The sequence below is a fragment of the Lontra canadensis genome, unplaced genomic scaffold, assembly GCF_010015895.1.
Source record: "Lontra canadensis isolate GAN:19392208 unplaced genomic scaffold, GSC_riverotter_1.0 scaffold31, whole genome shotgun sequence".
Classification (NCBI taxonomy): Eukaryota; Metazoa; Chordata; class Mammalia; order Carnivora; family Mustelidae; genus Lontra; species Lontra canadensis.
The window spans coordinates 20,888,363-20,915,863 of NW_022631025.1; the positions used below are offsets into that span (position 1 = coordinate 20,888,363).

Consider the following 27,501-nt stretch of genomic DNA (forward strand, 5'->3'; position numbering starts at 1 on the left):
GCACAGAGAGCTAAGCAGGGAGTGCAATGTGGTGCTAGATCCCAAGACCCTGGAATCCTGACTTGAGCCCAAGGCAGACACTTCACCACCTGAGCTATCCAGGCACCCTAATCCCAGGTTTTAAAAGGAGTTTGGTAGAGTCAGAGAAACACCTAAAACAGGAAGTCTTAAGAGAACAGACATTCGTTCCTCTAGGAAAAGAGGCCTGGCAGGGGTAAGGGTTAAGGAAGGACTAAGGTTTCTACTCGAAACTCACAATCTATCTGGGTTCGACGGCGGGTCTTGGGTAAAATCCCAAACACAGGGAATCTGTAGTCCTGGATTGGGTTATTTGGAGAGTATGAGATCTGTGTAAGAAAACAAATTTTCCCAAGTCTTGATCATGAGTCACACTGCCATGTCAAGCATCACTCAGTCAAGCCTGCCTTCATGTTGGGCTGATCAGGAGAACAGTGCTGAGCCTCTGAGAAGAGACTGGGGTCTGAGCTATATCCTAGGATACAGGGTCCTGCCCAAGGGAGCACAGATGTGACTGTTGGGCTTCATTTTCTATGTCCTCATTGAAAAAAGAGGACTTCTGACTGAGAATACCAAGTGCAAGACAAAGTCCTCAGACTTTTTCAAAGTAGCAAATATTGAAAATATTTTATCACCTTAAAAATAAAAAAAGCAAGGAACATAACGTTCTGTTAATTAAAGTCCTAGTCTTCTTGGATAAAGAATGTCTCCATTTCTGAGAGAAGAGTAAGACATAGGTTCCAGCCTCCCTCACTCTTTTTATTTTTGTTCTAGCATCAGGGCAGAGCCAAGAGGAGGAGGAAAGGTGGGACTCTGGAAGGTAAGGGTCTGCCTATTCCACCTGAGCTCTCCAAGGCTGATCCTTGCTGTCCTCTCCATGAGGGCCCAGTCCATGATCTCTGAGGATGCGAGCCACTAGGTACATTCCCCCTCAGAAAACAGAGGCCTCAGAGGAGAGGCTCATGGAAATGCAACCAGAGTGCAAAACCGTTCTCAGATTCCCTGCTCTGATCATTACTGAGCATGAAGCAGTGATAGATCTGGACAATGAGTGCCGCCCAACAGGTGGCCGTGCGAGATTTCAAGAGTCAGAACTTCTGTCTCCTGACTTTGTGAAAACTCTGTGACATCATGGATACTCAGGACTCTTCCCTGAGGTAACCACTGACCTCTCTGCTTCACAGAGGTAGTCTGATCATCACATGGATAATTTACATGAAAGTACTTTATACATGAAGCAAGATTACTAACCAGCTTCACATCATTGGCCATTTGTCTTCACCTATTCATTATTAGGGCTTTCAGAGTCCAACAGCCCAAGGCTGTCCCATAAGATGACTCCTGTATTATTACCTATGTTTCTACTTTCACTACATAACCCATTCTCCTGGATTCTGAGATAACAGATGCCACCGAAGAGAAGTGGAGGAGACCCGGAAGCTGATCTCTGTTTTAAGAAGGTGACCAGTCTTTCCCCTTCTATCATGTTGCCTCTTAGAGCACGTTTTATGCAATTGCAGGATTCACTGCAGTCTGTCATGCCATGGGAGGGGGTTGCCATAGGAACAGATATTGGGGTGAAGGCTGCTGAGTACACTGTCAAGTTATAGAGGTGGGGCACTATGAAGGGACAGCAGGCTTCAGGTGTCCCCTCCCTTGTCACTGCATGTCCTCCTCCCCTTGTTCTGGTCCTGCTGCAGCTTTGTACCTCCTGTCTCCTGCAGCCCCCTCGGCTGGCATCAAGATACCACCCACTTTCGTCAACTGTTATGTCCAGACCCCTCCTGTGAGGTGTGTAATAGCACAACTGCTGAGATCAATCGGCTGCTGTTCCTGCAGGCCCTGGAAGATTCTACTCCCTTGGCTTCCACAGCTCCTGTGACTTCTTCTTCATTCACTCTCTCCCTTGACTTCTCAGCAGTCCCTCCAGGAGAGCTAATATCAGCTTCTCTACCTAAGCCTTCCCCACCATATGCCTCCATCTTCTCACCTAACCCAGAGATCCCTGTGGCTGATTTCTTTCCACCCTCACCACCGGGTAATTCTTTGCTACCAGAGCCCTTTCCTCCCTTGGATTCCAAATTCCCAATGGACCATTTCCCACCCCAGCCCCCTGCCTTTCCTCCTGTCCAACCACATCATGTCCATTCAGTGGACTGTACTGTCCAAACAGAGACAGTGTCTCTAAATACCATCTTCTCTCTGGACCCTACCCTTTCCCAAGATTCAGCCCCCTAACGGAGCTGTCCCAGACCGGGAATCCCACTGAGACCTTCGCTCGTCATCACGCACCACCAACCCGGTCCGCTTCACCACGGCCAGACTGCAATTTAACTGTGACTCGATCTAAACCGATTTCTATCTCAAGGAAGCCTGTTCCAGAGAGCTCACCCCCACAGAGCTCTGGTGGGTTGTCTACTTATGTCCCAACAATCATAGGCATTGACCCCTCCAGCTTGTCAATTTTAGACCTCCCTTGGTGGCAAACTCATGCCAAAGACTTCTTCCCGTCAACCCTGGCTCCACGTGATTTCCATCAAGAGTCTCTGGCCCTCCATTCTTCAGAGGCTTCCTCCAGGGGAGACCCTGCAGCCAACCTTTTAGAGCCTGGTAACCTCTCACTCTCAGCCCTGATGCCCTGGCACTTCTAGAGAAACAAGTCCAAAAGTGGTGGGACTTCCTCAGGTGGGAGGAAACAAAGGGTTCTTTTCCAAAACAAACAACTGTTGATATGTATGATTTGGCATCCTCCCTTCCTTTCTGGAGCAGCAAAGACCATTCAAAGGAGTTGTATATGCATCAGCAGCGCCCATATCCTGCAGCCTTGGAGGAGGGCCATTTACAGCAAACCCACGTCCAGTTCTTCTGGGGTCTCCAAACTCCGCATAGTGAGTCCCTCTTCCCTGCTGCCGATGCCTCAGATAAAATCTCAAGTGCCTCCCCAGAGCAGGAATCCCCAGTAGTTCCCCATCTACTTCCTCCATCCTTGCCTGAGAACCCGCCTCAACTCCTGCCTCAACCCAGCCCATCCCTCGTGTCCAGCCCCAGGCCCACCTTCAATCCCCACTCCAAGTCCTGCCATTTGGTCCTCTACCTGACATCAAGATCTGTGGAGTGTGTTTTCACAGACCTCAGAATGAATCTGAGAGTCTCACATCAACAGAAATGGAACATCTGGAATGGAACGTGTTGCAGAAGGTACAGGAACTTGTGTGGGATTTAACCCACTGCAGTCCAAAGATCCCAGGAGGACTACTGTCCTTCAGCTCCTAACCCTTCTCTCAGCCACAAGGCCACCAAGGCCCAAGTTGTAATCTCTGTCCCTCCTGGACAGTTTTTTCTGAATGAAGAGCTTCAGAGAAAACTAGAGAGTCACCTTCGAAAGAGGCTCATCCAACACTGGTGGGGGCTGCCCTGCTGGATCTATGAGTCTCTCTCACTAACAAGACATCCGAGTACTCTTCCACAGCTACCTGAGTAGCAGCGCTTTCGTGGACACTCATGGATCTCTAAGAGTCAGAGCAAATTGAATGATACTGAAAGTGTCAATGACGAGGACTCAGAAATGCTTCAGCTAGAGGACGGTGACCTGAAGAAGGATCAGGGACACAACCCAGAGAATGGCCCAAAAGATGATCTGTTGAGTGACCTAGAGAGCTCTTCAGATCACGATATGGGGTATGATTCTGAGAAAGAACTTAGGAGCCCATCAGAGAAAAACTCCATGGTGTCTGTGGAGACTACAGGTCAGAGACAACTTGAAAATGTCCTGAAAATACATTTGCGCAAAAAGTCTGAGGAAATCAGTGAGGGTCAGCTCCCTGGGACTGTGCATAATTCATGGCATACAATGAAGCAGACATCACTTCCTTCTGAGAAATCCCAGACTGAATTAAAACAAAGAAGTTTGCCACCATCAGTGGTTGAGGACTACTCCCTGAACACCTGCCAAGAGCTTCCCTTTGTTGAATCTTATGTACAATAGATGCTGGAAGCCCATATCAAAAGGTTTCGTTGGAGGATGCTATGGGGCCTTCCCTCCAGGGTCCTTGAATCCACAGAGATCTTTAAATCGAGAAAGGCCACATCCTCTTGTAGCCCTTCCTGCTCAACCTACCCAATTCCTGTGGCAAATTCTAAAACTGGGGGCTTCAACTCCCTTAGATGAAGCTTGAAATCTTGCCATGGAGACAAAGCAGGAACAGCAAACTCAGCCCCCATTCAGGATTGTCCTCATCCTGCCACCTCAACTCTGGGCAAGGAAGAGCAGAGAATTCCAAGGCAATCAACCTCTAGTATCAACCATCAGCTTGTAGAGGATGTTCCAAAAACTAAGGATGGCAGACAGACTTTAAACCTGTCAAACATGTCACCATAGCCAACAGATGGCCCACAAATCCACCTGCAAGGCAAGCTGGGGCCAGACATGAGCCAAAGGATAAGAGTGCAAATTCCAATGATAGCAGAGGAGGAGGGCAACAAGGCATAATGATGAAGAATCCAGAACCTACTGGGCCCACAGAGTCCAGGGAGATATTCAGGACCAAGGAATTTCATACACATCAATCACAACCTAGCATCTTGACAAGCAACAAGCCAGTTAGCTCCCAATGATAAAGGGGAATGAGCATCAAGTCAAAATAACCATCTCACCAAACATACCAGTACCACAAGATCCTAAATAATTGAATCTCAAAGAACAACTCTTACATGAGTTAAAGCTTACGCTGGAGAACAGGGAGCATAGCCAGACCCAAGCCCAATGCACCAGTCTGCCCCCTGCCTCAGATTGTTTGACTTATAAGGCCTCACTGACTCCTGCCCAGGGTGTCTCCCGCGGGGACATGAGAGCTTCCCAGGTGCTGCGTGTCCATCCAGAGGAGAGAGGAATTGCTATGGAACAACAGCAGGAGCCCTGGGTCCCTAAGCATGTCTTAAGGAAATGCCAGAATAAGAATCTCCCACCTGTTGCAAAGACCATGAGGCCTCTGGGCTCCATGACACAAGAGCATGGTGGAGGGGATGCAGGACTGGAGACATCCCAACCGAGAATGAACAGTTTCCCTACTGAAGATGTGGCACTGAAGAAGAGGTTCCCTACTCAGGGCGCGGTATTGAGGGTAAACCTGGGAAGAGAGCCTTCCCAGACCCTATCACAGAAGGGTCAGCTGCCTCCTGAAAGCCTTTCACAGAAGGGTCAGCCTCCTACTGAAAGCCTTTTCAGTAAAAAAATGAAGGATTTTTTTCAATGGCTTCCTCCTGGGATAAAATGCAAAAGGCAAGAAAACTCCCAGGAGAAGTGCCCAGTCCCCTATCATCTGTGGAAAGCAGAGGGCTGCTTAAAGGTAGAGCTGCCTTTACTGGGATGCCTAAGCTCAGAAAATCATGACAGCTGTTGGGAAGTTCCAAGAGGAGAGAATGGGGCGTCGGCGTGCAATAGGCAGCACCTGCCCTCAGCAGCCCATTCTCCTCCATTCTCTCCATTTTCCCAAACCAAGTTTGGGAAAACTCAGCAGAAAGCACAAGTGCAGGCCCAGGTACAGCCTGTCCCAGGGTATCCTTTCAACTACAGGGTTCCAGCTCATAAGGAGACGAATGCCAGGTCCTGCCAGCAAGAAGCTGTCTTTGCTGGGCAAGGCCTTACTGGAAGTAACAGCTCAGAAACAAGGACAGACAGCCCCAGAATACTGTGTCATTTAAGGACCAGCTACTGCATCAGAAGTATCCCCTCTCCATGCCCCACAGGGAGCCTGCGCCCCACCCAAATGCCGCCTTCGGGCATCAAGCTGCCCAGTGGCCTCCAGCCACTCTCACGACTCCTGAAGGCACTGTGTGCAGAGATGTGTCCCTACTAGTTAGAAAACCCTTCTCCAGAATTTCCAGTGAGAGGGTTTTGGGGGGCATTTCCTACACCAAAATAATCCCTTGTGAGGAATAAATATTTCCCTAATAATAGTGATGTCTGTTCTGTGTACTGTCTTGGGAGCATGGGTTTTGGGTAAATCAGTTCCTGCTGTTACTGATTGCTTCTTCTGGCTTCTAAAAGGTGACCAATATGCTGCAGCTCTTGAGAAATATGTATCATGTGTCCCCCAAAGCCCCCAAAGCCCATTCCCTCTCTGATGAAGTTTGGGAGATGGGCTCTCTCTCCTGTCGCATGGTTTAGCCTTACTGAAAATGTATAGTAGCTCACACCTCTCCCCTCATTGAATATTTTACACCGTTTACAGCAAGTCTTCTATATCTGAGGAGGATCAAAGACAGGTATAGTTTTCAGAAAATAATGATTAAGCCCCTGTTGTTTCTTCATTGTTATTGTGTTACAGTAGCTTAATCATTTAGTAGAAGTCAGTGATCAGAGGATCCCACAGGTGGATGAACTCTGAATGGGAGTGTTTGGTTGGGCGGGAGAAGGTGTTGTCTGGGTTGATCTTGGGCTGGTTGGGGTAGGGTTGAAGAATAGCCTAGATGCTGCTTAAGAATCTGTCCTGTGAGCCACGTTAAATTTGACACTGAGGTTTCCCACTAGAAGTGCTTCCCTTCCCTGGGTGTTTTTTCAGGCTGCTGGACTAAGGATGTTTTTTGCAGAACAAAAGCATCACTTAGCTGTTAGTGGTAGGAATGTTGACAAGGCAGCTACCACCTTTTAGGGTAAGATACCTCTGAAGGAATGAAAAGGCAAAAAGAGTGACCTTGCTGATGGAACAAAAGTTTATGTCTAATCATCCCCTTCTCAGGACCCTGTCCCACTCCCCTCCTTCCTCAGTCTGATCCAGGCACCACCACTTTGAGGCAGACTGGAATCTGGCACAGCCTACCAATGGCTTATATCAAAAAGGCATGGTTCTGTTCCTTGAGTATGCAAGCAATACCTGCAGGCTGTCAGGCATGGCATCCCCTTTGGGGGAAGGTGATCTTGGTGCCTGCCTTCCATCCACACTCGATGACAATATATAAGATACTGCATTTACTATGCCTAGGATGGTGGTATGCCACCTTCAATATTCATGGCCTTAGTGGAGCCATGGTAGTTCTTCTCCAGAAGATGTGCAACTTAGGAACCAGAGGTGAGTTCTAAACTGTGTACCAGGATACAGATGTTTGGGGGCTTACCATGGAACTCTATGGAATGCTTTTTGTTTTGTTTTGGTTTTTGGGCCAAGACTGCTCATATTCCCACACTTCCAATAAGACTCTGGAGGGAGGGACGCCTGGGTGGCTCAGTGGGTTAAGTCTCTGCCTTCAGCTCAGGTCATATCTCAAGGTTCTGGGATCGAGTCCCACATCGGGCTCTCTGCTTGGCAGGGCGCCTGCTTCCTCCTCTCTCTCTCTCTGCTTGTCTCTCTACCTACTTGTGATCTCTGTCTGTCAAATAAATAAAAAATCTTAAAAAAAAAAAAAAGACTCTGGAGGGAAGGCAACTCCACCTCAGGCTAGGGCTCAAAATGGGGTGAGTGTGCTAGAGAACACCTGAGGTCGTCTTCTGGACAGTCTCAGGACTGCTCAGTGCTAAAACAAAAAACCAGATGTCCATGACCTCTCTCACTATCACACTTGTAGATTCTTGTCCAGGTTTTCATTGACCCTACACTATTTGAATGTTGGGGTTACAGAAAGAATGCAGATTTGATGCTGTGGAGGCCCTGAGGGGGACAATAGGTGGGAAGGGACCCCAGGCAGGGAACCTGAAGAGGTGAGGAGGGGGTACAGTAGGCTCTAACATCTATGCGGACAGACCAGCCAATAACCCAGCCTGCCGCTTCCTACATAATCTCATTTTAGAGTCCATTATGGCCAATCCAGTGCACTTCGTGCCACCCTGTAGAGCTTATTACTGGCAATACTTCTGCCATCGGGAATACTATAGTCTGACATTCTGTCCCTTTGCCTCATGCCCCTGTCCTTCCAGCTTATATGTCCCTGTTAATTTTTCTACTCCACATCATTCACTTTCCACTTCTTGCCTATCCAGTAAGGCCTTGTTCTTCCTTTCCTCACTCTCCAAGGTAGAACTGATGGCTTATCAGGTAACCAACATGTAAACAGCACCAGCCCAGCATAGGAAATAGAGTCCATGGTACTGTAACAGCGTTAACTGGTGACATGTGGTAGCTACAGTTGTGGTAAGCAAAGCACAGCATAGAGTTGCATACCTGACACTAATGTGATATTGCATCAGCCATTCTTCAATTAAAAAAAAAAAAAAAAACAGACCCCAGTACAAGTGGACCCCATCTAATCTCCTTCAGTCCTTCCTGTCTGGCAAAATCTTGTCTCTTTGCCTTTTTTAGAAGTGCCTTTCTGACTACTCTTGGATTAAATCTCCCATGTCAAAACTGAGTCTACTCACAACTGAGTCTGATGCCACATGAAATTCAGCCCCAGCACTACCTGGAAATCATTCATTCATTCCACAAATACTTATCCAAGACCCACTAAGGTGAGCAAAATAAATGGAGTTAGGTCACTATTTCCTTAGTACATTCTCTCCTCAGTGTTCTCAGATCTAATTTATTTTATTTTTAATTTCGTTTGAGAGAGAGCAGGAGCACAATCGGGTACTGGCAGAGGTAGAGGGAGAAGCAGGCTTTCTGCCAAGCAAGGAGCAGGACTCAATCCCAGGATACCAGGGTCATCAGGTGAACTGAAAGCAGATTCTTAACTGACTGAGACACCCAGGTGGCCCTGAGATCTACTTCAAATTTCCTTTACTTTCCTCAAACTTAGGCCATCTTCGCTTGCCTAGCAGATGTGCTGGACCACAGCTCACAGAGGAGCAAGAAAGCAGTGATAGAGCTTCTCACAAAACAAAACAAACAAAACAAAACAAAACAAAACAAAACAAAATCCTTCCAAAAAAATCTCCCCATTCTTGTTTTCCTCTTCCTTCCTGTTATATGGAAAGAAGTTTCCTTCCCAATCTCAAAGGAAATATACTTTCTGAAATGTCTTTATTGAGAGAGAGCTAACTTCTAGTCTTGATGGACTGATCTACCCTTGCCAGGTCTCCTTCTGACCCCTCCTCCCTGTCCTTATGAGGCAACCAACATCTTTTTTTTTTTTTTTTTAATGATTTTTACTACAGAAATGTTTAAACATGTCCAAGAGCACATAGAACAATATAACATCCCACATATCTGTCACTCAACTTGCACTGTTATCATTGGGCGGGTGTGATACACTGTGATTAAAGTGCAAAAGTCCCTTTAAACATTTTGCCATCCATCTCTGAGATATATGCTATGTGTCCACGTCAAAGTTCTCACATTTCTTTGATATTTATCACTTGGTCTACACACTTATTCAAAACAGGTTTATGCAGTATTTGTGATGAAAAGGCACTGGGCTTTAGAGGTTTTGGCAATCAGTTCTGCTCTGCCTTATAGTCAACCCTGAGGAGCCATTTGAGTGAATTCCTCAACCCCACAGAAGTAGTAATCTTAGGGAGCAAATTCAGGGCAGAATTTCACTGTCCCTTAATCATTCAGTAACTGTAATATGCAAAAAGTATAGAAGAACACTGTATATTTTGTTAAAGATTTGACACTCTGTGTTTTCAAATATTTAGAAGAAAAATTTGTCCTGTTACATTTCAAATAAACTACTGTGTTTCACCTTAAATGAAGTAGATCAAACACTCCCCTCTCTCCTAAATGGCATTAAAAGTAAAAGATTAGATGAAAACTGCTCATTATCATTAACCATCAGAAAAATGCAAATTGAAGTCAATATTTGCCAAAATTTCACACCCACAAGGATGGCTAAAATAAAAAAATACAACTGTTGGTGGGAATGTGGAGAAATTAGAACCCCCACGCAATGTTGGTGGGAATGAAAAATGGTACAGCTATTTTAGAAAACAGTGTGGCAGTTGCTCAAAATGTTAGACATAGGGTTAACATAGAACCCAGCAGTTCCACTTCTTGGTATAAACTCACGAGAAATGAAAACATAGTTCTACACAAAAACTTGCAAACAAATGTTTACAGCTATCTATTTATAAGGTCAAAAGATGGAAACAATTCAAACATCTGTCAACTGAGAAATGGGTGAATTAAATATAACATCCCTATGATATAATATTTTTTTGGAATAAAAAAGACCAATCCATGCCACAACAGGGATGAACCTTGAAAACATGTTAAATGAAAGAAGCCAGTCACTAATGGCCACATATGACTCCATTCACATGAAATGTCCAGAATAGGAAAACCTAGAAGCCGAAAGTAGTACATCTTAGAGCTGGAGGGAGGAGGGGAGAGGAGAATAGCAGCAAAAGTTTGCAGATTTGTTTCTCTTAAGTCATGACAATGTTTAAAATTGACTGTGGTGATGCATATACTGAAAATCAAGGAATTACACATGTTAAATGGGTGAATTTTATGGTATGTGAGCTATATTTCGATAAAGCTGTTAAAACAAGTAAAGGATTTAAAAATAAATGCTTAAGGATGATAAGAAGGAACATAAAGGACAAAAGTTGTCAACACATTTTTGGAAGATGTCAATCTGGTGGAGGACGGGTAACTGACTAGCAGAGCAAACAAAGTGCTGGCACATCATTCACACTGCAAAACCCAGAAGACGAGCAACCTGGTGGCACTACAGAAAAAGAAATTAGGGATTCCACATTAGTAAACATGTTGAATTCTTCTTCATTGTTGTTTGTTTTATATTGCATATAATTTCTAAAATCTTTTTTTTTTTTGAGTGGGGGTGCTCTTTTCCAGTTTTGTAAAACCTTATTGAAATGTTAGCATGTTTCAAATGTGCAGAGAGGATCCCAGGTTTCTTGTATTGGACAGAACTTGACACAACTGTTTTAAAGTTAGCATTGCACATATCTGGGGTCAGAGTATGGTGGAGGTAGTAGCTTCTGGAATCAAAGTCAGAAATCTCAAAGGTTGGGTTAAATTCATTTTTAAAATGTATTTGAAAATAAAGTTGTGGAAAAGTTGCATAGATGGTAAAGCCATAGATGGTAAAGCTATATACCCTTTATCCAGATGTTCCTATCAAGATTTTGACCTATTTACCATCTCTCTCTCCTTTCCTCCTTCCCCTTCTCTCTACATAGGAAGACACATATACACATAGGAAAATTATGCATATATTCTTGAATAATTGAGAATACATTTCATGCATCACACACTTTCTCCCTGAATATTTCATAGTGTATTTCTTTTTTTTTAAAGATTTTATTTATTTATTTGACAGAGAGAGACACCATGAGAGAGGGAACAGAAGCAGTGAGAGTGGAAGGGGAGGAAGCAGGCTTCCTGCTGAGCAGGGAGCCTGATGCAGGGCTTGATCCCAGGATCCTGGGATCATGACCTGAGCTGAAGGCAGACGCTTAATGACTGAGCCACCCAGGTGCCTCCATAGTGTATTTCTTATTAAAAAGAATATTCTCTGACACCACAGTTATCTCCTTCAGTAAATTTCACATTGATGCAAACTTTTAACTAATCTCCCACTCAAATTCCATTTTTATCAATTTATCAAGTAATGTCCTGTGTGTGTGTGTGCGTATGTGTGTAAACCTCCTTACAGGAGTTAGTATAGGATGACATACTACATCTAGTTGCTGTGTACCTTTAGTTTCCTTTAATTGGGATCAGTTTCTCAGCCTCTTTTAGAACAAGGCCAGGTTTGAAAAATCAATACGATGTGCCATATTTACAACTCCTTCTCACCTGGAAATTTTTTTTGGGTGGAGCTTATCTTGCTCAGATGTTAAAGGATGTTTTTATAGTTGTGAGTCCTAAGGGCCTCAGGGACAGTTAAGACCATACTTTCTATTTAAAAACAATTCCAGAAATTCAAAGATATGTGGGGGGGATTTTTCTTAACAGACATACGTCCTGCAGTCAAGGGAGGGTATGTGAAGTGGGGCGGGCTAGAAGTGTACCTTCCTTTGGGAGAGACAATGGTGAAGCTGTGGATGCAGGTTAAGAGAGGAAAAGAAGGCTGTTATTACTGGCAAACCCTCCTCATAAGGGAGGGAAAGGAGTGGGTGTCTAGGGCCAAAGAATAAATGTTTACTATTGAAAGAAAAAAACACCAATCCAAAATTTTATATCTAGTGATATTATCCTGCAAAAGGAAAAGAGAAATAAAACTTAAGACAAATAAAAGCAGGGAATTCATCAGCAACAGACCTGCCCTGCATAAATGTTAAAAGAAGTTCTTTGTTGAGAAGGAAAATAACTCAGATCTACATAAAGGAAAGGAAGAGAAGGAATAAATGAGGGTCAAATAAAACTTTCATTCATCTTATTGAAAATCTTATTGTCTAGGGCCTCCTTCATCAGTTAGGGAATGTAGGCGAGTCAAGTAAGGAAATGATACAGGGCTTAATTTCAACAGTTAATAATCTAAATAATGAAGTCATAAGGGTTCCTACTATTAAATGACTAGGTAGCATGGGGAGAAGAAATAAATACATATAACTACCAACAAAAATGACATTATTATTTAAAATTGGTAGAGATGACAATAAGGTATTTTGGTGAAAATTCTACGATGGTCTGAAAACATACTTTGTGTGATTTCTATTATATATTTTTAAGGTGTGTTTTTTGGTCCTAAATATGGTCCATCTTAGTGAACGTTTTATGTGAGCTTGAGAAGTATGTCTATTCTGTGGCTGGATGAGGTATTTTACAAATGTCAATTAGAGCAAGTTGATTGATGATGATGTTTGGGGCAACTGTATCTTTACTGGTTTTCTGCCTGCTGAATCTGCCCATTTCTGATAAGGGCTGTGGAAATCTCCAACAATAACAGTGGATTCATCCATTTTTTCTTGCAATTGTACCAGTTTTTGCCTCACATATTTTGACACTATGTTTTACATGTGTACCTGTTCAGGAGTGTTCTGTCTTCTTGGAGAATTGACCTCTTTATTGTTATGTAATGCTCTTCTTTACCTATGATAATTTTCCTGTTGTGAAGTTTGCTTTGCCCAAAATAATAGAGTTACTCCTATTTTCTTTTCGTTAGTGTTAGCATGATACATTTTTTTCTGTGTCTTTGTTTTTAATCTATCTGTACTTTATATTTAAAGTGAGTATTTCAAAGACAATATATAATTGGGTCTTGTTTTTTTTCTGTGCTCTGACAGTCTCCTCTTTTAGTTGGTGAATTTAGACCACTTCCATTTAGTGATTTTTAAATATAGTTGGATTAATATCTCTACCTTGTCCGTACTATTTGCTCTTCATTATACCCATCCTTCCCCGCTTTTTCTGTTTTTTTTTTTTTCTGGTTTTAAACAAGCATTATATATAATTATATTTTCTCACTTTTGTTAGTCTATCAATTATTGTATTTAAAAATATTTTAGTGGTTGTCCTAGAGTTTGTAATATACATTTACAAGTACTCTAAGTCCCCTTTCATATAATGGTATATAACTTCATAGATAGTGCAGGAGTGTCCAATTCCTCCTGTCCTTTGTACCACTGATGCCATTCATTTCACTTAGCCATGAACTATAATCACTGAACACATTATCATTATTGTTATTATTAGGTCAGTTGAGAATAAGATGAATGAAAGTTTTATTTGACCCTCATTTATTCCTTCTCTTCCTTTCCTTTATGTAGATCTGAGTTATTTTCCTTCTCAACAAAGAACTTCTTTTAACATTTATGCAGGGCAGGTCTGTTGCTGATGAATTCCCTGCTTTTATTTGTCTAAGTTTTATTTCTCTTTTCCTTTTGCAGGATAATATCACTAGATATAAAATTTTGGATTGGTGTTTTTTTCTTTCAACAGTAAACATTTCACTCCAATCTCTTACTTTCATGGTTTATTATAATACATCATAATTCTTATGTTTTTTTCATCTAGAGATAAGGTTTCTATTTCCCTCTGGATTCCTTCAAAATTTTATCTTTTGTTTTCTTATCATTTGAATATGATATGTCCATGTATAGACTTTTTTAATATTTCCCTGCTTGGTATACTCTGAACTTCCACAATGTATCACTAACCTGTTATTAATTTTGGAAACTCCTTGGCCATTATTACTTTGAACATTTTTTTCTGTTCTTTCTTCTTCTGGTATTCTAATTATATGTCTGTTATACAGTTTGAAACACAGTTTTTGGATATTCTAGATTTTAGCATTAAGAAAATTCTTTTTCTCTTTGTATTTCAGTTTGGAATGTTTCTACTGACATATATGCAAACTCACATATTCTTTCCTTGCCTGTATGGACCTACTGATGAGTCAATCAAAGTCATTGTTCATTTGTCATACTGCTTTTTTTATCTAACATTTCCTTTTGATTCTTTCGTAGAATTTCCCTCTCTTGGCTTACATGCATCATCTGTTTTTGTATGTTGTCTACCTTTTCCATTAGAGACTTTAACATAATAATCGTGGTTATTTTAGATTCCATGTATGAGAATTCTGAAATTTGTCATATCTGAATATGCACCTGATGCTTGGTTTGACGAGTTTGCTTTTTCTTGCATTTAGCATGCCTTGTAAGGTTTCTTTGAAAGCCAAACATTATGTATTGGGTAATCAGAACTGAAATAAAGAGACCTTTAATGTGAAGTCTTATGTTAGTCTGGTTAGGTGTCGGGTATGTTTAATATTTACTGTAGCTATGCATATCAGAGGCTGCAGTTTCCTTTAGTGTCCTTCTTTTTGTCTCTCCTAGTGTCTTTAGGTTTCCCTAAATCTCCCTACATAGAAACTATACCAGTGGTGCCTGGGGGGCTCAGTGGGTTAAAGCCTCTGTCTTCAGCTTTGGTTATGGTCCCAGGGTCCTCGGATCAAGCCCTGTGTTGGCTCTCTGCTCAGTGGGGATCCGGCTCCCCCACCCACTGCCCCCCCTGCCTCTCTGCCTACTTGTGATTTTTATGTGTCAAATAAATAAATAAAATCTTGGAAAAAAAAAAAAAAGAAACTATACCTTGCAGCTCTTCTTAGCTACGATCCTGTTCCTACACCAGAGCTATCAATATTGTAGCAAGGTGTCAGGGGAGGGGATATGATTAATCATTACTCTTTTAATGGGCTTATGTCCCTGGATTATGATGTTGGCTAGTGTTTAAAGTTTTGGGTTTTTGTTCCACTTTATTGATGAGAAAGGGAGCCTAGAGGGGGCTGCTGTAGTTGGTAATTTGCCTTCTCCATGGGTCATAATGCTCTGGTAGGCTTTTCCCATCGAGTAGACTTCTGTTATGGAAAACACTCTGGGAATATTTCCCAATGTTTCCAAACGGTTACCTTTCTCTTTTCTCTCTAACACTACACTCCCCTGCCAGAAATAAGAGCATTTTTCCCACCTTTTTTTTTTTTTGGTAGTTCTTTACTGTGAGAACCAGGTTGGGTTGGATCCCTGGTAATATAACCCATAAATAAATGGGGGGCCCATTAGATTGTGACCCCAGGAGTTTCTCACTCTCATACTAGCCCATACGCATCCTTCAGCAATTTGTCAAAGTATCTGTTTAAGTGTTCCTACCAAGAGAGCAGTGTTGAGCCCCTAGTGCCTTCTGTTTCAGGTAAGGGAATCTTAGGTATGATTTTCTACATTGACACTCTTAAGATCTGAGGTAGTGGTTTGACACTATGGTTCCAAGAAATGCCATTGATTTTTAGTCTGTTCAGCATTTTGCTTCTTTCACAGGCTGAAGTGATGACTCCCAGGCTTTTTAAATGTTAGATCTGGAACCAGAAGTTGCCCTTCAGAGAATGACTATTTTCCTGTTCCTCTTCCCACATTTCTAAATGAGTTTGGTAGGGTCAGAGAAAGACCTAAAATGGGAAGTCTAAGGAAAGAACAGACATTAACTCCTCTAGGAAAGGAGATCTGACAGAGTGAAGGATTAAGGAAGCACTAAGGTTTCCACTTGAAACACACAGTCTATTTCGGTATGGTGATGGCTCTTGGGTAAAATCCCAAACACAATGATTCTGCAGTTCTGGATTGGGTTATTTGGAGAGTATGAGGTCTGTGTAAGAAAACAAATTTTCCCAAGTCTTGATCATGAGTCACACTGCCATGTCAAGCATCACTCAGTCAAGCCTGCCTTCATGTTGGGCTGATCAGGAGAACAGCGCTGAGCCTCTGAGAAGAGACTGGGGTCTGAGCTATATCCTAGCATACAGGGTCTACCTAAGAGAGCACAGATGTGACTGTTGGGCTTCAGTATGTATGTCCTCATTGCACAAAGAACTTCTGAGTGAGAATATCAAGTGTGGACCTCCCAGACAAAATCCTACTTTGTTGTTCAAAATAAAACCTTAAAGTTGAGAAAAGCAAGGAACACAAAGTTCTATAAATTAAAATACAGTCCTGGTGTTCTTGGATAAAGAAGGTCTCCATTTCTGAGAGAAAGTGAGAGATGAGTTCTCACCCCTCAGTCTTTTCTTTTCGTTCTAGCATCAGGGAAGAGCCAAGAGGAGGAAAGGTGGGACTCTGAAAGGTAAGGGTCTGCCTCTTCCACCTGAGCTCTCCAAGGCTGACCCTTTCTGTCCTTTCCATGAGGGCTCAGGTCCATGATCTCTGAGGAGGCCAGCTGCAAGGTACATTCCCTCTCAGAAAACAGAGGCCTCAGAGGAGAGGCTCATGGAAACGCAGTCAGAATGCAAAACCCTTCTCAGATTCCCTGCTCTGACCATTACTGAGCATGAAGCAGTGATGGATCTGGGCAATGGGTGCTGTCCAATATGTAGCCATGTGAGACATTAAGGGTCAGAACTTCTGAAGTTCTGAGACTTTGTGAAAGACCTGTGACATCATGGATACTCAACTTCCTCTTTGAGGTAACCGTTGACCTATGTTCCACATAAGGTGGCTTTCAGTATCACATGGGATAGATAATACATACAAAATCCCACTGTGTATGATCCAATAATGTAAGTATTAATATCATTGATCATGTGACCTTATATCCTAATAATTGGTGCTCTCCAAGTCCAATCTACCAAGGATATCTTTAAAGGACTCTCTATTCAGGCTTCTATAAGATCTCTCGCTTCTATATTCATTATTCTCCTGGTTTCCCAGGGTGGAAAACTTGCCAGAGAGAAGTAGGGGGAGCCAAGAAAGATGCTTTCTCTTCTGTAAAGGTGAGTAAACATAACCTTCTTCCCTGTACCCCTCTCTTAAGAAGAGTCTATGTATTTCTCAGGCCTCAGGGAAGCCTGGAATTGACATGGGATGGAAAATTCTCAGAGTTAGAATTTGAAAGTCTTGGGGATGTTGGTGGGTGGGGGGCTACCTTTGCCAGACCAGGCAGGGTAACATATGTTTGTTCTGGTCCTGGTTACAACTTTGAACATCCTATCTCCCATAGCCCACTAGGCCGGCGTCATGATACCATCCACTTTCATCAACTATTATGTCCAGATCCCTTCTGTGATGTATGTAACAGCACAACTGCTGAGGTGAATCGGCTGCTGTTCCAGAGGTCCTGGAAGATGCTACTCCCTCTGTGATCCCCTTGGTTTCTACAGCTTCTGTGACTGACTCCTCATTCACTTTGTCTCCCGACTTCTCTGCAGTTGCTCCAGGAGACCTAATACCAGCCTCTTTGCCTGAGCCTTCCCCCCAATCCCCTCCATCTTCTAACCTAAACCACCTAACCTTAGGTGACTTTTTTTTACCCTCACCCCTAGGTACTCCCTGCCACTAGAGCCAAAAGCCTAGGATACTTAATTCCCAGAGAACTATTCCATAACTCTACCCCGTGCATTTCCTCCTTTCCTACCATATGATGTTCAGACAAGAGGTCACTTTACCTCTGAATACCATCTCCACTCTTGACCCCACCATTTCACAAGATAACAACCTCTTACCACAACTGTCTCAAAGAAGGAAACCCACTGATTCATTTGCTTGTCATAATGTACCACCAACTCCATCTGTTTCACCACTGCCAGACTGCCCTTTAACTGTGATTCAATCGAAGTCAATTTCCATCTCATTGAAACCTGTTCCTGAGAATTCATCTCCAGATAGTCCTGGTGAGATATCTACTTATGTCCCAACAATTAGAGGTAGTGACTGTTCAAACCCATCGAGTTCCAAATTCACCTATTGGCAGGCCCATGACAAGAACATGTTCCTCCCCACATTATCACACTCCGATGTTCACCAAGAGCAAGTCTACCTCCATCAACCAGAAACCTGTCTCAGGAGAGACTCTGCTACTAAACATAAAGAGGCCAGTGGAATTTCTTTCCCTGGTCTTATCTTCCAGGCCCTATTGGAGAGACAAATGGAGAAGAGAATGGCTTTCCAGATTTTAGAGAAGAAAGTAAAAGAGGAGGTGCCATTTTCCAAACAAATGTGGTCAGATTACCAAAGGACATCTTTAGGGAATTTGTTGCATCCGGTTGATGTACAGGTCACCACAGCCTCCAAAACTGGCTGGAACACTGAAGGCAAACCAGAGCAGCTCTCTATTTATCAAGAGCTTCTCTATGTCAAGACTTTGGCAGAAAACTTGCATCAGAAATATAGCCAGCTCTTCTGGGGTCTTCCTTCTTTGCACAGTGAGTCCTTAGTAGCCACTCTCTTGTTTTCTAGTAGTACTTCTCCACTAGAGTCTCACTTTGTCTCATTCAATGGAATTCATAATACCTCTGCCATCAAAATACAAGCATCTCCACCACTTCCTCATTCCCAACCACTTCCTCTCCCCATTGTACACCCCCAATCCATGCCTCAAACCCAGTCCCCATCCCAGCCTCTACCTTTCACTAAGGTGAACACCCACCCCCATTTTCAATCCTGCCTCCGGATCATACCACCTTCTTCATCCCTGATTAGGGACTGTGGAGTGTCTTTCAATAGATCCAGGAATGAATCAGACTCTCCTATCTTGACTGAAAATCAACACCTGGGATGGCACATGTTGCAGAAGCAACAGGAAAACTTGTGGGCTTTAGTCCCTGTGTTCCAGAAACCTGAAGAAACCATTTGTCCTCGAGCTCCCAACCTTCCGCTGGTTAGCCGGTTATCCCATGCCTATGTACCAGTCTCCATCCTTCCCGGCCATTTTCATATCATCTGTGAACCCCAGGAGACACTGGAGTTACATAGCCCAAGGATGGTAATCCCACGCTGGTGCCTCCATGACTGTAGAAATCTAGACTCCCTAGCAGTGATGCAGCCTCAGCATACACTATCAGAACTCTCTCAGCAAAAAGGCAGACATGTTCACTCACAATTCTCTGAGTTTCAGGGCCATAGTAACAGGGATCTAGCAAAGACTGAATTGAGTCTCCCTGGAACTTTCCATGAGAGGGTCCAAACAAAGTTTCAGCTAAGGAAGGATATGAGGAGGAATCTTGGGTATATCCTAGAGAAGAGTCCAGAAGACAGGCCACAAAGGGTCTCAGAATGCCACCTAGTGAAGGGTCTGAGGGCAGCCTTGGAGACAAGTAACTGTGTGTGTCATTCAAGGAATCACTCGGGGAATGAATTATTGAATGTCTCAAGGAAGGACACAGACAAGAATCAAATGAAAAGTATTCTTAGTTTACATATGAGCAAGAAATTTTGGCAGATCACTGCGGGTAGGATTCCTATAGGTGTGTGTTATTCGTGGCTGGCTGATGACAATACATTGCCTTTCTCTGGGAGTTCCCAGACTGCTCTGGAAAACACAGATTCTAAAAAGCCAATGGTGGGTAGGGTTTACGGCCAGAGTACCACTCTAGAGCATTCTTTTCTTGATCCCAGTACACGACAGGTGCTAGAGGCCCATATTATTAGATTTCGCATGAGTCAGAGGTGGGGTCTACCCCTCAGGGTTCTTGAATCCATAAAATTCTATATGTTGAGAGAAGCCAAAATATGGCCTCTTCCCCAATTTTACTTTCCCTCCTCAGCCATGCATATTTCTGGGGTCGATTCCAAAGTTGACTTTTTTAAACTCCTTGAGGGAAACTCTAAACCTTCTTTCAGAAACAGGGTGATAAAAACAAAGTCAGTTCCCACTGTGGATCATCCTTTCCCCACTATTTCATCTATGAAAAATGAAGGACAGGGGGGCCTGAAGGCATCACACTCTGACACTGACCATAAGACTACAGAGTGTATCCAGATAGCTGAGTGGGGAAGCCAGACTTTTCAGCCCCTTACACACAGCATCAGAGCTCAAGTGAGAACCAGTGAGACTGTACCAGACAACACATGTGGCCCAGAGGTACCCACAAGTCAAGCTGGGGCTGGACATGAGCCAACATATGAGAATGTGAGTTCCAGTAACAGAATAGAAATGGAACAGGGCAAAGTGATGGTCGAGAAGAATTTACAACACTTTGCCATGCCCAACCTGTCCAGGGATATATTCGACACCAAGGAGTTGTGTACCTTTCAATCCCAATCTTGGGAAATCTTGACAAGCAGTGAGTTGAGAAGCTCCAAAATGATAAATGTCAACATGAATAAAGTAGAAACTGCCATGACCACGGAACACCCCTCACCAAAACTACTGGTTCCCCAAGATTCTAAACTATCAGACCTGAAAAGACAGATCCTGAGTGAGTTAAAGTTTAAACTGGAGAGTGAGGAGGATAACCAGGCTCAAGGATGTTCCACTGACATGCGCCTTCCTTCAGATAGCTTGACTTCCAAGGCTTCACTGACTCGGTCCCAGAGTGTGTGCAGTGGGGACATGGAAGCATCCCAGGTGTTGCATATCCAACTGAAGGACAGCAGAATTAGCACGGAGGAGCAGCAGGAATCCTTGGGCTTGAAGCTGGCCTTCTGTAAGGGCCAGCCTATGAATTTCTCACAAAGAAGAAGTGCAAAGAAAGTGAGACCTCAGGATCCCAAAGCAAGAAAATGCAGAAGTGAGGACTCAGGAGTAGGGACATCTGCAGGCAGAGAGGAGAGCCTCCATGTTGAGGACAGAAAATTACAGCGCGCTTCGTCAACTCTGTCACAGAATGAACAGTTTCCTCTTGAAAGTTACTTCAGAAAAAAGATGAGGCAATTTTCTCAGTGGATCAATTCCAAGAAAAAAATCACAGGGCATCAAGAAAGTCCCCAGCAAAAAGCCAAGTTCATGGCCAACTTAGTGCAGGACCAAGACCCAGTTGAAAGTGTGGCTACTTTTGGGAGTGATCAGCCTCCTGAAGCTCAGAAGTTCACTACCATTGTGAAGGTCCTAGAAGAGAAGGAGGTATGTATGCATGGATGTGAGGCCTCAGAGTTAGGCCAGCAGCAGGAGGAACTACAGGCCCAGGTAGGGCCTGACAAGAGACCTCCCTTCAAATATTGGGCTCTTTCTGACCTACAACAAGAGAAACAGGCAAGTATCAAGTCCTGCAGCCAAGAAGCTGTCTGTGCTGCACAGAAAAGTACTACAAGAATCAGACAGAACAGAGATAGGGTCAGACAGCCCCAGAAAGCTGAGGCCTTTGAGAATCAGCTATTAAGCCAGAGTCAATGCCCTTCTTCTCTGCCTTCTGGAGAGTCTGTGCCTCATCCAAGCCCCACCTGTGTGCATCAAGTATGCCAGGTCCTTTGGGCCACCAGGGGTGACCCTGATGAAAGTACTGTGTTTAGCGATTTGACTCTTCTACTCAGGCAGAAAATGCTTCTCCAGCACTTGCAGGGAGAAAAATTTCCCTAAAGAAATCATTCAGTCCTTATTGAGAAAGTTTCACAATTTTCATGACAATATATCCTCTGATGAGAACAACCTTCAGCACAACCAAGAATATTAATCCTCCTCAATAAATGTTTTTTTTCTAATAGAGAGTGGTGTTCTCTGTGTGCTGCACTGGGACCGGGGCTGGGGCTTGCAATCAGGGAAAGGAAGCAGTGCGTTCAACTTTTAGTAGTTAACGCTTTTGGTTTCTACAAGTACACCAGTCCCTTGTACAAAGCCGGACAGTGGTCTTCTCAGTTTTATCCTGGGGTCCTTTATTTGATCCTGCTCTGATATCCTGTATTTAATACATATACTTTTTTTTTTTTCATAAGAAGTATAACGTGCTTACTCTGAAAATCTTCAGGCCTTTACAAATAGTGAGAAAAACCCTTAAAGTCTAGAACTTGATTTAAACTCTCTTTCATCTCCTCCCAAACTATTTGTTGGGTAGGACACTATGTCAGCTAGGCCTCACCTCCTGGAGGCTATTCAGGCCCAATGATACCATTTCAACATATGAGTACATGGGATAGTCGTTGAGCATGAAGACAGTGGCCCTCAGAGATGTTGCCAAGGACACTGTCCTCCTATATGGTGCCTGCCTTCCTAGACATGCAACATTTTACCCCAAGGTTACAGTAATTGAGGGGTGCATTAATTATCTATTGCTGTGTAATGGATATTAACAAAATTTAGTGGGTTAAAAAATACGTACTTATTATCTCATGGCTTTGTGGGTCTGAAATTCGGGAGAGGCCTACCTGGATTCTCTGCTTCAAGGTTGCATTTAAGGTGTCAGCTGAGGCTACATTCTCATCTGGAGGCTTGACTGGGGAAGGACCAACTCCCATACTCATTCACATAGCTGCTGGCAGGATGCAGTTCCTCAAAGTCTGTTGGAATGAGATCCTCAGTACCTTGCTGGCTCTTGGCTGGATCTGGCTGGTTCCTTGTCATGTGGGCTTCTCTAGCATGGCAGCTTACTTCATCAAAGTAAGGAGAGAGTTTGCAAACAAGATAGAAGTTACAATCTTTTGGAAACTATTAATGGAAATAACATCCTATCACCTTTCCTTTATTCTATCACTCAGAGGCAAATCACTAAGCCCAGCCTATGCTTAAGGGGAAGTGTAATTACACAAGGGTGTGAACACCAGGAAGTGAGGATGATTGGAATCTTCTTAGAAGTCTTCCTAATGCAAGGGTTTCCTTTTGGACACCTTCCTCAGTGTGCTGTCACATAAGTCTTCAAACATGCCAAGTGGATCTTTGTCCTCATTCATGCTCAAATCATCACGGTCAAAATTTCTTAATGGCTAAACAAATTGGCACCTGCTAAGTAACCATCAAAGAGATTGGAGCATCCAAAGGAAGGAAGGAAAGGTGACCTAGAGAGGTAAAGGTAGTTTGGGTTTATCCTCAATGGTTAAGTAAAATAAACCCTGAGAACCACCTGACTCACCAGTATTCAAACTGGGGGGGGGGGGGAGCAGGGAGGGAAGCTGGTGTAATATGGCTCATCTGGCTCTAACACAGTCTCTCTATTCTGCCCTAGCTCCCAGACCATTGGTGTGTAGAAGTAACCTTCAGCTTCTGTAGACCTAGCTAACATTATAGAGGAAGGAACCTATGGATTGCAAGGTTTAATTTCTGTTCTTGTTAATATATTTAATATAGCACATCCATCATTTCAAATTTAATTCTCATAGCTTGAACAGCAGAGAGAATGGGTCACTCAACTGTTGGAAAAGGCACTACTAGGGATCTTGCAGCACGTACTCCCATTTTGGGATATTTTCCACGTACCTATGTCTTGAAGGCTCTGATGCCTGGGAACTCTGTCACACTCAGGCACCCCTGTTCTTTCTGTGATCACGGGGATCCTGAGACCACACTGCCCCTCCTAGGATTCTGCCTGCTTCGGCACCTAGAAGTCTTTCTGGCAGGGACATCCCTCACTGGGGCTGACTTCTAAAAGTTCTGATTTTGTGCTCTCCTACTCTATCACTTGCCTGTAGCCAGCTGATGGAGGCTCCCTCCCCTCTCCACCATAGTTTATCTTCCCATATATCGCCTCAGATTCCCTCCTTTCCACCTCCTGCCTGGCAGAACATGGTCACTTTTCTGTTTGTAGAGTTGCAGGTATTCTTTTCTTTGATCGCCCCTTGATTTCGCAGGTGTTCAGAATGATTTGATATCTATTTAGCTGAATTCCTGCCACCAGACAAAACTAAGGTCTCTTACTCCTCTACTTTCTTGGACTGCAATCTCAATGCAGATTTCTTAATCCCCTCTCATAGAAGGGCAACCTGAAGGACAGAGAAGGTAATATATATTCAGTGGGCTAGCATGAAAGAGGGAGCCAGTGATGGAGAGCCCCCTTACACTGTGAGGAATTATTTGGATGTAAAAGACAGGAAATACAACTTAACTGACTTTAAAAGGAGAATCTATTCACTTAGCTACCTGAAAAAGTCTGGGAATAAAGCTGGCCTAAAGTACAAGGATTCATGCTGGGGCTCCATTGATGCCTTCAAGATTCACTTTCTATTTATTTCTTAGCATTTTGGACTGACTTTCTGTCCGACTATTCTGTAGCTTTAAGTGTATCTTCCAAGCTTTAAGTATAGCTACAAACAGTTGTGTTTCTCAGTAGTCTCTGCAGAAAATCCCACTGTGCCTTATTGGCTCCAGCTGTGTCACATGCCCATCCTTGACCAATCACTGTTGTCAAAAGCACACTATCATCTTTTGGCCAATCCTGAGTTATAGATGCATTCTTAAAATAGGAGTGTTAGGGAAAGATTACTCTACACTGCCCATTGACTGAGACTGAGAATGGGGTTAGTTCCCTAGAGATCAATAAAGGGACTGTTTCCAGAAGGTGAGTGAATGCTAGGTATCAAAAATAAAACAGATGTCTACTCCAGACCTCTTTCTCTGCCCCATTTCTGCTTTCTTGTCCAGAGTTATGCCATAACTAAAGCTTGGAGTTGCAGGAAACACTGATTCTGAGGAGACTTAGGGATAAGAAAGAGTTGGGATGGCACCAAGGAGAGGAACTTGAAGTAGGAGGAATCAGTTAGAGTCCCCAACATCCATATGAATAGACCATCCCAGAAATGTGGTCTCTCACTATTCACCCCTTCTCATCCCTGAGTCCTCCTTATCTTCCATTCCAGTTTAGTTATGGCTATAACCTAGAACTTATCACCAGGAACACTTCTGCCATCTGAAAAGACAGTCTGACAGGAAACGCTGATTCTGAGGAGACTTAGGGATAAGAAAGAGGTGGGATGGGGTCCAGGAGACGAACCTGAAGTAGAAGGAATCAGTCAGAGTCCCCAACATCCATGTGGATAGACCATCCAATAATCTGGTCTCTCATTGTTCACCCTTTCTCATCCTTGAGCCCTTTACTTCCATTTCAGTTTAGTTATGGCCATATCCTAGAACTTATCACCAGGAACACTTTTGCCATCTGAACAGTCTGACATTCCACCTGATTTCATCCTTTCAGCTTATGCCCTCAGTATGCCAATTCTTCAACTTAGTCAGGAACTACAAGACACTTTATACATCTCCCTGGCCATCTGACAAGGGTTTGTCTCATTTCCTCCCTCTCCAAGGAAAACTTCATGGTTCATCACTTAATTCCAAACCTAAAGAGCTCTTTTTTTTATTTAAATTTTTATTTATTTTTTAAATTTCTTTTCAGTGTTCCAGAATTTTGTGTTTATGCACCGCACCCAGTGCCCCATGCAATATGTGCCCTCACCACCAGCCTCAATACCGACCGCCAGCCTCACCCAACCTCCCAGCCCGTCGCCCGTCAACACCCTCAGTTAGTTCCTCCGAGTCCACAGTGTCTCAAGGTTTGTCTCCCCCTCCAATTTCCTCCAGCTCCCTACTCCTCTCCATCTAAGAGCTCTACTTTTGACAGCTTTTCATTCGCCTTTCAACTGTGACGCTGGACAAAAGTCAGTTGTGTCTTTTTTAGGCCCGTATTCTAATAAAGGGGTGATTCATCTAGGATAAAATCAACACAAGTAATTATGTCGATGCCACCATAAATGTTCTATAGTATTAGCTTCAACAATCCCTGAAAACAACCCATTAGTTCCTTCAGTGTTTAGTGTGCACCAGGCATTCTTTGAAGCATTAGGGGCACACCAGTGAAGGAAACAAAGCTCCCTGTCTTGGCCGACCTCATATGATTGTTCTTTAGTCAATTCTCTTACCTAAGTGTTCAAAACGATTTCACTTTTCTACAATTTCTCCAGTCTCCTCATTCGTTGAGCGTATGTGCTGGACCACGGCAGGGGAATAAAAAGTCACCAGAACTTTTCATCATTAAAAAACTTCGAAAGAGTAACAAAATCAACACGTGAACACCTATCCCTTCTTTTTTCTTTCCTTCCTATTATACTGGAAGGTTTTCCTCCGGGATCTGTCCTTGCTTTCCACCTTACAACACTTTTTTTCACTGTTTGAATATTTGGCTTAATCATCTACATTTCTCGAAAACTGAGAACATATTTACCTCAATACAGCCTGGCAGGCCCCAGAGTTCAGAAACTTCTACACAGAAGAGCCAGTAACGGAAGAGATTTCGAAGGGGAGGTTCCAACTAGCCTGCTCTGGGGGCGGAGCCACGCACAGGGCGAGTCGAACCTGGGGGTGTGGCTACGTACAGGGGAAGCCACACCCTGCGGCGGGTCACGTCCTGGAGGGGACTGCATCCAGGGGCGGACTTCATCTCGGGAAAGCCACACCCAGGGGCGGTATTACCCCAGGGTGAGCCAAGCTCAGGGGCGGGACACGTCCAGTTAGAGGAGCACTTGGGGCGGGGCCACGGGGAGGTCGAGCCACACCTGGGGTGGAGACTGTGTCCAGGGCAAACCGTGCCAAGAGCGGGACAACGTTTTAGGCAACGCATACTCGGGTCCGGACCACGTCCAGAGTGAGCCCGATCTAGGTGCGGGGCTGAGGAGGCTGTGGTGTTTGGCTTCTTCATGGCAGCGGTGCTGTACCGTCTGACTGTTAAGCATTTCACCTCAGTCTTCTGGATCCTGTCTCCATCACTTCTGAAAGTCGAGTTTTGATTTGCCTCAAAGTCAGATTTTGACGGAGAACTTCTGGATATCGGAACGACCTTCCCTTCTGCCCAGAAGGACCCTTCACACAGTCTGCCTTTTCCATCCTGGCTGCTGGCTCTAGAGGCCTCTCAACGGCTAAGGGCCTCAGAGAATGTGCTGAGGCTTGGGGGTGGGGCCGCGCCTGGGCCACGCGAGCCCCGTTTGCGGAGGTCCCTGGATGGAACTTGCTGAGGTGATCCTAGTAGTAAATAGAGCGGCGATATGGACCACTGTTAAGACTTCACCTTGTACCAGCTGCCTGCCCTTGTACAAGAAGCCTGTCTCAGATCTCATATATTATTTGCAGAAATAATAATATCTGACAGGGGTGGCCCTGAGACTTGGAATGAAGTGGAAAATTTAGAGTAGTGTTAAGGGTTGTTGTTACTGAAGGGTTTGGGGCGCCTGTGGTGACCTCGTGGGACTTCTGGTTCCTGGAGAGCCTAGTGCCTTGCAAGTGCCTGCACTGGTGGGGACAGTGAGACGTCAAGATGTGAGTTCATACACTCAATTAACAGTCATCATTTCTGATTCGCTGCAGAACCGGAACTGGAAGGATGTTCACAGTTCGCTAGTTTTCAAACAAGCCAACAAGAGCTTCAACCGCTGGGACCTAGCAGTGAGTTCAGTAGGAATGGTTTGTGGGAACCTCAGGTATAGGTCAATCGAGGCATTATGGACAGGCTAGAGGCAGAGCCATTTGTCAC

At 43.9% G+C, this 27,501-nt stretch overlaps 1 protein-coding gene, 1 long non-coding RNA gene and 1 pseudogene across 2 annotated transcripts; all 3 read left to right on the forward strand.

Moving 5' to 3' along the window:
• Positions 1–801: 801 nt before the first annotated feature.
• On the forward strand, positions 802–2,669 carry LOC116873083 (annotated as a pseudogene).
• Positions 2,670–15,487: 12,818 nt separating this feature from the next.
• Positions 15,488–17,639, forward strand: LOC116873053. The gene is made up of 4 exons (XR_004383734.1): positions 15,488–15,545; positions 16,427–16,469; positions 17,054–17,115; positions 17,343–17,639. It is a non-coding gene; the product is annotated as an uncharacterized LOC116873053 (long non-coding RNA).
• Positions 17,640–17,759: 120 nt separating this feature from the next.
• LOC116873052 (spermatogenesis-associated protein 31D1-like) lies at positions 17,760–21,737 on the forward strand. Its single transcript, XM_032866706.1, has one exon. The coding sequence runs from the start codon at positions 17,760–17,762 to the stop codon at positions 21,633–21,635; it is 3,876 nt and encodes a 1,291-aa protein (XP_032722597.1). The 3' UTR covers positions 21,636–21,737.
• The last annotated feature ends 5,764 nt before the right edge of the window (positions 21,738–27,501 follow it).